This window comes from Hydra viridissima, unplaced genomic scaffold (genome assembly GCF_058129835.1).
Source record: "Hydra viridissima isolate aposymbiotic clone 2 unplaced genomic scaffold, HvirCarnegie_v1 scaffold_13, whole genome shotgun sequence".
Lineage (NCBI taxonomy): Eukaryota > Metazoa > Cnidaria > Hydrozoa > Anthoathecata > Hydridae > Hydra > Hydra viridissima.
The window spans coordinates 1339482-1352660 of NW_028324312.1; the positions used below are offsets into that span (position 1 = coordinate 1339482).

The 13179-nt window shown below is 27.4% G+C and overlaps 2 protein-coding genes across 3 annotated transcripts; one reads left to right on the forward strand and one right to left on the reverse strand.

Moving 5' to 3' along the window:
• Nucleotides 1-7: 7 nt before the first annotated feature.
• On the reverse strand, nt 8-328 carry LOC149879966 (proteasome assembly chaperone 4-like). Its single transcript, XM_090070113.1, has one exon. The coding sequence runs from the start codon at nt 326-328 to the stop codon at nt 8-10; it is 321 nt and encodes a 106-aa protein (XP_089926239.1).
• A 6302-nt stretch (nt 329-6630) lies between these two features.
• LOC145195260 (ER membrane protein complex subunit 1-like) lies at nt 6631-12722 on the forward strand. 2 transcript variants are annotated; one of them, XM_080073065.2, is made up of 7 exons: nt 6631-8167; nt 8367-8582; nt 8700-8945; nt 9682-10083; nt 10517-10673; nt 11576-11868; nt 12389-12722. In XM_080073065.2, exons 1-7 carry the CDS (start codon nt 6682-6684, stop codon nt 12622-12624), a joined length of 3036 nt encoding a protein of 1011 aa, XP_079929191.2. In that variant the 5' UTR covers nt 6631-6681; the 3' UTR covers nt 12625-12722. The 2 variants fall into 2 exon arrangements, with proteins under 2 accessions (XP_079929191.2, XP_089926468.1); XM_090070342.1 differs by having other exon boundaries at nt 6642-8167; nt 11576-11929; nt 12053-12722.
• The last annotated feature ends 457 nt before the right edge of the window (nt 12723-13179 follow it).

The following is a 13179-nucleotide window of genomic DNA, read 5'->3' on the forward strand; positions in this document are numbered from 1 at the left end:
AATTGCTTTATAAAAGCTTTCGTAAAACTTCTTTTAAAACCAAATCTTCCAATACCTTTTGATCTTGTGTATCACAAACAACATTATAACTCATCAAAACTTGTTTGTTAAGTCTTTTACTAAGCTTTTGAGTTAGAGAATGTGTATTACTCCCAAAGAGGTCTACACCTGATACTAACTTTTCAAATTTGGTACTGGATGCAATACTTAGATTATCAAAAGAAGAATTTTTTTCCCCAACCCAAATGAAAACAGAGCTTGTATAACTTAAAACCCTCACATAAACCACCTTTTCAGGCAAATTTATTGTAAAATTAGTTTTTTCCATAAGGAGTAACTACCAATACTATATACAATACCAAGAACATAAACCTATCAGTATATTAATTAATCAAGCTAATAGAATAAAATTATTACACACTAAATACACCAATAAGACACACACACAGATATATATATATATATATATATATATATATATATATATATATATATATATATATATATATATGTGTGTGTGTGTGTGTGTGTGTGTATATATATATATATATATATATATATATATATATATATATATATATATATATATATATATATATATATATATATATATATCTGTGTGTGTGTGTGTGTGTGTGTCTAATGATAATAATCTATCTATAATTATAAAAAAAAGTTTTACTATAGAATACGTTTAAAACGTAGTATTCAATTTAAAAAAACATATAACATTTATATATACCTAAAAGATAACAAGTGGCTATTTAGTTTATTTTGTATGAATATATTTATTTTGTATGAATATATTTATGTACATGTACATGGCTACTTATCTATATTAAAATTCTTAGTAAAAAAATAAAAGACAAATTCATTTATTCCTTGTAGCAATTTTGGTCAGTCTAGCTAATATTTTGGGGACGTTGACTTGAAATAAATTTTTTCCACCTCCTTCCCTCAACTCAATAACATGTTGAGATCGGCAAGTCAACAATTTTTTATATCCTTTCTAACCAGCTTCCTTTAGTTTAAAAATGTGATTAATTTTTAAACAAGATTTCCCACTATTGACCGTATCATAATTTTTAGTCAATGTGCGCATATAGCAAGGAACCTTTTATATTTCTTTAATATATTTAACATCTAAATTTGGGCAGTTTTATATCGAGACATTTTATGTCATCTCCCCCTCCCGCTCCCTTTCTCATTCTCCTTAATACGAAGAACAACCTTTGATAACGAAGGCTGAAGGAAGAACTGCTTTTTAATGTTTTGCAATGTTATAATTTGATCATAAGATGCAAGCAAAAACAATACGTACATACGAGTAATGCGTTCTACTTATCACTTATGTACTAGATTCCACCTTGCCACGGCAAAAGGAAGTATAATACGCTGATCATAATATGTATAACAAGCATGATACGGTGATATTATCATCAAAAAAGAGACTTTGCCAATTAAAACAAAAAACAAAAACAGGTTGCTATTTCAGCAAGTTTCTGGTATTGCTCCTTTCTGCCTTTCAATTTTCTCGAGAAGCGTTCAACAATTTACAACGCTGAATAAACTAACGCAAAGGAATTATTCGAAGGTTGGTTTCTTTTGTCTCCTTTAGAGAAAAAATATAATAAAAATGGAGAAACTTCGTAAAAGCTTTCCCAAATTTCGAAACATGACCTACTACTTGAGTGTTACACTATCAAAAAGTTTTTCTGAACGAAAGACCACGGTGTGACCTAACAAAGTCCTATGCTATAAGAAAGTCCTAATTTAAGAAATGACAAATTTCGTATAGATTTTCGAAACATTTGCGGAAAATAACTCTGTTGTTTTAACTAGATATCTAGTTAGATAAATAAATGAAATTTTTTTCTCTAAATGTTTATTTTATGTGTACGAAATTTGTCATTTCTTAAATTAGGACTTTCTTAAAGCATAGGACTTTGTTAGGTCACACCACAGTATGTCAGAGCTGAAAACATCGATGGATTGTATTTGCCGTACTAAACAGCAATGCAGACAGTCTTCAAGGCCGTCCTCGGTCAGGTCCGAAAATCATTTTGTTTTTGTTACCAGGAAACAAATTTAACTGTAAAGTTGTTTGGAAGTAGGTAAATATCGGGATAACTACAATCAATGACGTCTATCAGAGTATAATTATTTCTTCAAATCGCTCTAAAAAAATCTTCTGCCTTAAAGAGAAAAAAAAAAAAAATTTGATTCAGCACTTGCTCGCCTCGATTGCATGATAAAAGATTTTAAACAAAAACTCAGGGTGTCAACGCTTGGTATGTTTGGTTTAAAAAAAGGGGAATTCAAAAGAATTCTTGAACAAAATGCTGTTCTTTCTGAGTTTCCTGCAGTGCAATAATTCAAAACAAATCTCAAATTAACGCAGAGAATTGTTAGTCTGAAGTTAAAGTGAAGGTTTTATGAAGACCAAAACTCGTAAATAAAAGTAAAAAAACAACAACAACGAAGGGAAATAAAATGGGGAGCTTTGTTAAAAAAAAATAACCTTGTTTTGTATGTGTGCTTATTACATTTTTGCTGCAGAATATTTTTTTATATCTCTTATCTAATTTGCTAAAAAAATGCTTTAAAAAAAAAGTTTTTTTTTTAATCTGTTAAGAATATTGTAGATTAAAAGCTGAAGTAATCAGAATTCAGTTTTTACAATCAAATAAATTTTTGAATGAGTGTTTTTTTAAATTTATTCTCAAACTGAACATTTATTAACCGAGTAATCGAGTTAACCGAGTAATCGATATCAAGATTTAAAATAAAATTCAAATCATATTATCGATGTTACTCGGGTAATAATTGAACTAAAAGATAAAACATGATGTGAAATCTGTAATTCTTTAATAGTGTGTCGATTACAGATTGAGGTATACGGCAGTCTGTGGGTAACATACTTTTTGGTGTCCCATTAACTAAAACGATCTTTATTGCCATCATATCGTCGTTGTCGCAAGCAAAGCGCGTAAGTCCAAAAAACTAAATTTTACAGGAAATGTAAAAAACTGTTTATTTTGTCAATGTCATGTATTCAGCTATAAATCTTTGTGGATTCAATAATCTTGTAACATATAATTAAGCAAGTTTTTTTTAAATTTAGACGTTATTTTGTAAATTTTGGACATGAGTGATTTGCCTTAAATTTTTTGACTTTAGTGGTTTGCTTGCGACTACGACGATATGATGCATTACTTTGGATAATATAGGAAAATCTTGGACTGGAAAATCAATTACAAAAAATCCTTGCAAATTATATCACTCTTCTCAAACAAGTTTCACACGAATGAATTTTTATTATTTATACAGACACCGGAAGCCCTTGTTAATAGTTTGCTGAATGGTGTACAAATCTTTTGTGTAGTTGCCAAATTGACAGATAATAAAATCTTTATCAAGGAAATAAGTCCACAAAAGTAATAGGGAGATATCAAAAAGAAAAGTAATAGGGAGATATCAAAAAGAAAAGTAATAGGGAGATATCAAAAAGAAAAGTAATAGGGAGATATCAAAAAGAAAAGTAATAGGGAGATATCAAAAAGAAAAGTAATAGGGAGATATCAAAAAGAAAAGTAATAGGGAGATATCAAAAAGAAAAGTGTCAATAAACAAAGAGATACCAACTGTAACTTCTTTTTTTCACTTATTTGTGAAAGAAGTATTTAATTACAATTTTTGTCAAAAAAAATTGGCGGATCCAAAATTTTAAAATGGGGATGGGGAGGAGAGCGCAAATTATATTCGATAATGCAATTCGGTTTCTCAAGAAAAGGTTCTACGCCGATGCTAGTCGCTAAAATGGTACTAAAATACCAATAGAGTTCTTATCTTTAAATGTTAGTAATTTTGATTTGAAGATTATTTGAAAAAAAGTGTACATAAAATATATTAGAGGGTCAGAGGGCGTGCGCCAAAAACGCGTCTTTTGTGTCCTCCCCAATATCCGCCCCCTTAAACCACATTTACTTCTGTCACAACCAAAAAAAGCATTCGACACAAAAGATAAAAAAAACTTCATTCTACAAATCCATTTCTTTTTTTTTATGCTTAAAACAACATATTAGAAAAAGTTTAAACAGTTACCTTAAATTTTTTAGCGAGGAACCTTTTCTTATTCATCCCGAAGCAAAAATATTCTTTTGTTGCTTATCCGCTGAGTTTTCTAATGGTATTAAAATATATTTGTTATCTATTATAACTCCGAGTAAATTCACTTTGTTCAGAGCTGTAATTGTAACATTATTTATATTTAAACTATTGTTGATAGATTAACAGTTCTTTGTGTTAATTCAAAGAAACAATACTTGGTTATTCAAAAAGTAATATAAACAAAGATATATTTTTACCGATCACTTACTTTTAGTTAATAATTTTACATATTATCTGAATAATTATCGTTCATTAAGAAAAAAAGCTATATTATTTTTAATAAACTAACATCAATCTCCAAAGTCACTGTTTTTTATTAGGAAGCCTCGAAGAAATAGTAAGAAATTGCTGTCTTTATCAAATAAAACATGTCCGCATTTTTTACCATCGGATTTCCTCTTCTTTTCACAGCTTTTTTTTTTTACGGCTTTTTCTTTTATACATTTTACTTTTTCTTCCTTGGTTTATCGATATTTCATTCGGAAAATGCGCGTTTTGCCGTTTCTTATTTTACCGCTGCGTGTTTCACCGTATAACGCAAACGTTAAGTTGTCTATTATTGTTAAAGCTACCGTATGAAACTTCCAATACAATATTAGGAATTGTAATGTAGTTAGCGTATTATAAAAAATTTTATTCAGTACACAACAACAAGTTGCAAAAATGCTAAAAGATTTAATGTAATAACTAGGATACATAAATAAGGTCGTCGTGTAGTTGAATCATGTTGGTTGTTAGTTTACATGTAAAGAGTTTACAAGTTTACAGCGATACAAACAAAAACAGAGGTTATGAAATAAATAATAAGTTGTAGACATCAAAATGAGAAACAGCAAAACGTGCAATAATCGTTTAAACTGAAAAAAATCTAAACTGACTTTAGAATGTCAAATTTGACATGTGTTTTTACATAAAAGTTGTAAGCAAGAAAAATATTGTTGATAAATCAATAAAATATATTTGTTCTGTGTTTAAAACAATATTAAGGTCAAAACCATAACATAAAATGATTGAAAAATGACGTCAACCTTTAAGATAAAATTTTCTTTTATAATAAAAAGAACTTATTTTAAACCTTCAAATTATTTAGTTGCATCTCCTGCAGTTCCAACCCAAGGCTAATTTTTTTTGACTATTTAGCTCTATTGGTATACTGATCAAGCCTTTTGGCTATTGTTAAGATGCACATGTTGCAGGTTGGCAGCGTTACAGTAGAGAGCAAATTTATCTGTGTGAGTAGATGACGCTCAAAAAATATTTACTCAAATGAATATCAAATGCAGAATTGAAAAGAAAACTCTTTAATCTTTAGCTTTAATGTATTCCTAGCTCGCTACATGCTTTTATATTTTAAGAAAAGTTCGCTAGATGCTTTTTTATTTAAAAAAAAATTTGCTAGATGTTTCTTTATTTTAAGAAAAGTTTGCTAGATGCTTCATTGAAAAATGTCATTGGTATTTAAAAATATTTTTGTAGATCACAAAAAATGCTGGTACATAAGCATTAGCATTTTCTCGCTAGTCATGAGAGAGGAGGAGTTTTCTTACAAGTCATGAGAGGGATGAGTTTTGGAAAGTGGAAAAGCTAGTTCTCTTAAAGTTATTCAACGCTTTAAACAAAATATTTAAGATTTTGGACATTTTTTTTTACTTTTTGTACTGTTTCTGTTTAAGCTAAAACACTCAAATAGGGAGATATCAAAAAAGAAAAGTAATAAGAAGATTTAAAAAGAAAAGTAATAGGGAGAAATCAAAATATGTCAATAAGCAAAGAGATACCAACTATAACTTCTTTTTCTCATATGTAAAAAGAAGTAACTACAATTTTCATTAAAAAATTATTTAACCACAGGTGGATCCAGAATTTTAAAATGGGTGGGGATGAGGAGGAGAACGTAAATCATATAATAATAATAATAATAATAATAATAATAATAATAATAATAATAATAATAATAATAATAATAATAATAATAATAATAATAATAATAATAATAATAATAATAATAATAATAATAATAATAATAATAATAATAATAATAATAATAATAATAATAATAATAATAATAATAATAATAATAATAATAATAATAATAATAATAATAATAATAATAATAATAATAATAATAATAATAATAATAATAATAATAATAATAATAATAATAATAATAATAATAATAATAATAATAATAATAATAATAATAATAATAATAATAATAATAATAATAATAATAACTAAAGTTCAAATGCAAGTAAAAATCATTATTTTAATCGTAAAATAATTTGTTAATTGTACACCAATAACAACGCATCTTTTAAGTAACTAGCTAGAGCAAAACATATCTGTATGGATGTAGGTAGGTGGGAGGCATGGAGGAGGGATCAGTACCCAACCGGCCCCTCCCGTTTTAACGGCCATGGTATAATAATCAACTTAATAGTGCATTTAGAAATGTTTTCCAAAATTGAAGTGAAACTTCGTCTTTAAAAGTTGCGAAAATAAAAAGCCCACATGACATTTAGGCTTTGTTTGAACACAGCCATGGCGGCCTACAGATTGTTTCATCATGAGGTGGCTGTGACTTTCTTTCGAATTATGTACGTTTATTCCATAGTCAATATATTTTTTATCAAGTTTAGTTTTTGTTTGTATGAAGACCAAGTTGGTTTGTTTGATTGGCGTCATAAGTATATAGGAAAAACAAAAAATTTGTTCTTCGAAACAAATCACTCAAGAAATCAAAGAGCATACGTCTCGACTGAATCTAACGTTATTGCTGCCTTAAATGCTAAAACAGGACAGTTATTATGGCGCAAAGTATTCACAGATGAAGATGGTGATATAGATTTGCTTTTACATAAGTCAAATACTTTAATAACAATCTCAGGATCAAGTAAAATTATTCGTTCCTGGGAGTCTAAACATGGACATTTACTATGGGAATCTGGTGTTCAAAAGTTTATTCCTTTAAGTGATCCTCGTTTCAAAAATGTTCCTTTCATAATGAAAAATCACCAGGCAATTTTTTTAGAAGATGACAGTTTACTAGTTCAGTCAAATCTACAAGTTCGTGTTCTGTCTTTGAATGATGGCTCAGAAATTTGGCATTATGATGTTTCTGACTCATCACATCTATTTGGAGTTTGGAGTTATAAAAACAAAGTTCTTTTGTTTGGTGCAAAGATAGTAAATGGCAAATCATTTGTTTCCATAAAACATCTTGATCCTGAAACTGGAAGCCTTATTGATAGCATGGATGCAGAAGCTGAATGGATTTTAAATGAAAGTATTAGCTGTGAAATCATTTCTAATTGTCTTGTTTGTATTATATCTGATAAAGAAATTTCTGTGTTAAATTTAACCCCTGTCAAACTATCAAACTTTTCTATAAACTTGCTTAATTTTAAGGATTTTATAGATGAGAATAAGCTGGCTCATGTAAAAAGTTTTCATATTTCACCTTTGTCATATGAGAAAGTATTAGATAAAGCATTTTTAAAATTAGATAAATATTCTGCATTGATCAAAGTAAACACAGAATTACTCAGTGTTGAAGTTATCAAGTTCCTTAAAACACCTGGTTTCTTTACATCTGTTAATTTATCATCCAAAAAATTTATTTTTGAAATTTCTGAACAGTTTATAAAGAATCAGAAATGTTTAAAAGTTAATGTTTTTGATTATGAAACATTAGAGACAATTTCCAATCTAGAATCAGTTAGTTTTTCCGATACACTTACAGAAATGGCACCGCCAGTTTATGGAGCCGTATACTTATATCAAAAGCAAAACGATTTGAGTTATCGTTTCTTGTTAACATGCAAAGACTATTCCTTGTTTTTAATTCAGAATGTTGGAAACAAGGAAGGAAAAATATTGTGGACAAGGGATGAAGGTCTGTCTCAGGTTTCAAATGTGAAAATGATCGAACTCCCTCCTTCAACATCTGCATTGCAATTGGCATTGCTGCATGATGAGTTTTCAGTTGATCAAAATGGTAACCTAAAACTCTCATTAGCTTTTTTTTTCATCTTTTCCTTTTAAGTTAGTTGCTTCTTTATTTGATATTTTTGTTTGATAACTTGATAACACTTGGGCATTAGTTATTGTATTTTATAAATTGTTTGCATAAACTTAGTGGTATGTTGTTCTCATTTCAATTTTTGATAGAAAATTTTCTTTAATTTTCTTTACAGTTGGTGTGCTTAATAAGTTCATCAATAGAGTAAAAGCTCAATTTCTTCACTTACAAGCGTTTACTGCCAGTCTTAAGAAAAACCAGCATTTTGGTTATCCCAATAGTAACAATGAGAAAACAGAACAAAGTTCATTGAAACGTGATCAATTTAGCATTATCAAAATCATTTTACTGATGACAAAGGCAAAAAAATTATTTGCTATTAACTCCCAAAGTAACTTTTAATTTTTTTTGGAATGTTTTTATTTTTTGAACATTGTTTCAATTTTTTCTTTTGAAATTTTTCTTATTAAATGTTTTTGGACTTATTTCTGATGAACTACATTTGTAGATGGTAAAATTGTTTGGAGTCATTATTTACCTCTTGTGAGCTCTGGTGGCAACTTTGAAATTATTGAACAACGCACTTCTGCTCATTTCCCACTTCCATCACAATGCATTTTGATTGCTCCCTTGAATGTAAACCCAAAAAATACAGTTATTTATAAGTTTAACCCGTTGACTGGAGAGGGATTAGTTGAACCTATTGCTATTGAAAACTTTGAATATTTGCAAGTTGCAGAGCTTCCGTTCGAAGGTTTTTCTTCTTTTTTTGTTTAGTTTACTGCTGTGATTTTATCCTTTATTTAAACTGATTTTTTTTCCTTCTAAATCTCTTATTATTTAAATTTAAAATTAATTTTTGATTTACATAGAATAAGTTTTTTAAAGGATCTAAGAATTCAAGCAAGTAACTGTCCAATTATGTATTATATATCTAAGTATTATAGCTACTATGATACTCAAATGCTGAAAGTATTATGAACCACAAATCACTTTCGCATATAAGTTAATGAAGATTTGAAAATATTAGTAAATTCATATGCAATTTTTAAGAATGCTTACAAATGGTTGTAAATAGATTGATATTCAGTTAAAGAGTGCAGAGATTCAACTTTAAAAACTTAAAATTAACCTTGCACTAAATCAGTTAACCTTCTAATATCTAATAACCTAATAATAATCTAATAATAACCTAATATTAATCTTTTTTTTTTTTTTTAGTAAGGAAAGTTTGTTAAATTATACAAGTAAAGTTATTTTGAAAAATTTGATATGCAAGTTGACAATGTTTTTTTTTTTTTTTTTTTTTTTTTTAAAAAAAAAAAAAAAAAAATTGTCAATTTGCAATTTATTTAAAAAAAAAAAAAACATTGTCAATTTGCAATTTATTTATGGTTTTTTTTTTTTTTTAAAAAAAAAAAAGTTTAAGTTTAAAAAATGTTTTTTTTTTTAAAACTTACTTTAAGAATTTTTTTAAAATATTTTTTTAGATGATAAATCTGCTAAAGTTGTTGCTGTTATTACTTCAGAGAAACATTTCAAAATTTATCCACAAAACCCATTTACTCTTTCAAAGTTGAAATCCCATATGGATTCCATTTATATTCACCTAGCAAATCAGACCACTAATTCATTTAAAGGATATAAGTTAAGAGAAGAGAATGGGAGTTTTGACTTATTTGAAGTGTGGTCAATTTATATTCCTGAAAATCAAAAATTGATATTACAGAAGACAAAAAGAATTGATGAAGTTGTAAACTCAGTGGGGCGTGTTTTAGGAGATCATTCTGTTTTATATAAATACTTGAATCCAAACTTAATTGCATTTATGACTCAACAAGGTTCGGGTACTAAAGGCACCTCTTTTGTTTACTTGGTTGATGGTGTGACAGGTTAGATACTTAAAATCTTTTAGTTTTTTTTTAAAAAAAAAAACAAACAAAAAATCAAACAGTTCATCAAAGAGTTCTGTGTTCTTTTAGTGTATCCAAAATTATAAATTTTTTCATTCTTCATCATAATCACGCATAATTTTTCTAATTTTTTTTTATATTAAGAAAAGTATTTTCAGCTGCTGAAATATCAGTTAAATGCTAAAATAAAGTTGCACTCCTGTTGACACTTGAGTAACTAAGTAATAAAGTTTCAAAAATAAAGTTACCACTTGTTGACACTTACAAATTTATTACTACTATTTTAACAAAATCTTCTAGCAAACCTCTTCTTAATTCCTTGTTATAAATCCTCTAACCTTGCAGTAATCCTGTGATTGTACACTCTTTAAAAATTTTTTACTTTAATTTTTTTTTAAATCTAAAATTTCAGGTTTGATTATATATTCTGCTTTTCACAAAATGGCTGATCTGCCATTGGATTTGATTCATTCAGAAAATTGGCTTATTTATCAGTATTACAGTACTAAACATAGAAGAACAGAGATGTCAGTTGTTGAACTGTATGAAGGGTTCGAAGAGAAGAATAAGTAAGTCTAAAAATGTTTTTTGCTCAAAACTAAACAAAAGTAATTAACACATCTTTTTTACTATCTTATTAATGACCTAAAAAAATTCTTTTATATTTTAAGTATTTTCTTAATCTTAATATAAAATAGGGCTTGAAGTTGCTACTCCAATCTCCAATCAAGCAAATAGTAAAAATAATTTAAGGTATTTGTCTTGAATGAGAAGGAGCCATCTCCAATCCTGTTGTTAATTATGCAGCAGTGTTTAGTTTTTCTGTAAACAATAATAAATTTCAAACTTCTATATGGGTTGTCCAATTCCAATATTTCTCTTGTTCATTTTTTTTTTAACATGATATTTTGATTGTTTTAGATACTTGAATCCTTCACAAATTTTAAATAAATTCTTTTAATAGATACTATGAAATAATATTTTAAAATTTTACATTACCATCATCTTCAGCAACTTTGTTTGATCCTTTAAACTAATGTGCAATATTCAATTAAATTGGTTGAGCTAACTTTCAAAAGTACAAAACAATTTTTATATATATATAAATATATAAATATGGTACACAAAATATATAAATATGTTACACAAAAATATATAAATATGTTACACAAAAATATATAAATATGTTACACAAAAGACTTTTGTTGTTTTAAACAACAGCAACAAAAAAAAACTGTTCTTTTTTAAAAAATCTTAGAAAATTCCATATATATAAAAAAATTTTATATCTAAGTTTGTACTTTCCTCATTTTGTTGTTGATAGAAAAACAAAATGCTGATGGTTAAAATTTATATGTTTAATAAAAAGTAATTTGGAGAGTTTAAGAATTAAAATATCTGTTAATATTCATTTCAAAATTGATTAAAACTTTCACAAAATAAAAGCTATAAAAAAAAGTTTCTATTTTAGCACTGCATTCTCATCTCTTGACCCTGGTTCTCCTCCGATGATTCTCTCTCAAGGTTACTTTCTTCCAGTATCTGGGGTAAGAACATTAGCAACAACTATTACTCAACGAGGTATCACACACAAGAATATACTCATAGGTTTGGAGAATGGCTATATATACTCTCTTCCTAAGAATTTCTTCGATCCTCGAAGAAGTCTTAAGCAGACTGAAATGTTGAACGAAGAAGCTGTGCTTCCATATTCTCCAGAACTACCTGTCACTGCTAAAGGTTTTGTAAATTATAACATGACAGGCAAGTTTTTTGCATTATATTTTAAATTTTACATTGTTTAGGTTTGGCTTAAAATTAACAGGCTATATATAAATCAGCAGGCTATATATAAATTAGCAGGCTATGTATAAATTAGCAGGCTATATATAAAGTAGAATGAAAGATATTACAGCATGCAACATCTTTCATTCTACTTTATATATAGCCTGCTAATTTTAAGTCAAACATGATTTAACTCTATTAAATGTTTTTTTTTAAATTAAACTATAGCTGCAAGTGTAAGGTTTCAAAAAGACTTGTGCAAATGGAGATGATTTTTTTTGTAATATTTAATGGAACTTCTCCATGACACTTTGTCTGGATTTTCATGTAAAACCTGCTGGTTCAATAACCCATTTATAAAAGTTACCTTTACCTAAATTCATACCTACCTTTCAGTTTGTCAATTTTCTTGCTCTGTTAAAAGTGCTTTAAAATGTTTAGAGTTTAAGTTCAATTAGCTTTTAGAATTTGTTTCTTTTAAGTTAATTGTTCAATTTAGTTGAAAAAATTCGTGGCATTTACACAGCTTCTGCTGGACTTGAATCTACATCATTAGTTCTGGCTTATGGTCTGGATTTGTATTTTACTCGTGTAATGCCTTCACGAATGTTTGATGTTTTGAAAGAAGACTTTGACTACATCTTTATATCTGGTGTTCTTTCACTGTTAATTTTTGCTTCATTGATATGTAGCAAAATTGCTTCTGTTAAAACCCTGCAAATGACATGGCAGTAAGAAAAAGGTTTAGCAGAAAAACAATGTAAAAATTAAAAAATTTATGTAGGAAAGTATTATGAAAAAAAAAAAAAAAAAAAACACCAACAGTTTACACAGAAGAATATTAAACATGGAAATAAATTGTACTTTTTATGGAAGAAAATAAATTTGAAAAAAAGTGTTTAAGTCTTCAGTTTGGTTAATTTAAAAAAATCATAGTTTTGTTTTTTAGCTGGTTATTACTTTTTTTTTTTTTATAACTGGTTTAAATTGTATTATATGAACTTGTATTTTATACTTGTTACATTTATTTATTTTTCTCAAGTACTTTTTTTTCATTCTGCTTTTTATTTAATTTGTTATAAGTTATTGATAAGACTTTTTCTTTGTGTTAAACTTTTCAGAGAAACATTAAAAACGCGTGGAATTGTAATGAAAATTTACATCAAATTAATCTTACTAGTTTAGCACACAAAAACATTTCCTTTAAAGTTTCTTCAGTTTTTACCGTATAATTTTTTTGAATTCAGGATTATTCAATATCGGCATTTTTAATAAGTTTTTTTTTACTTA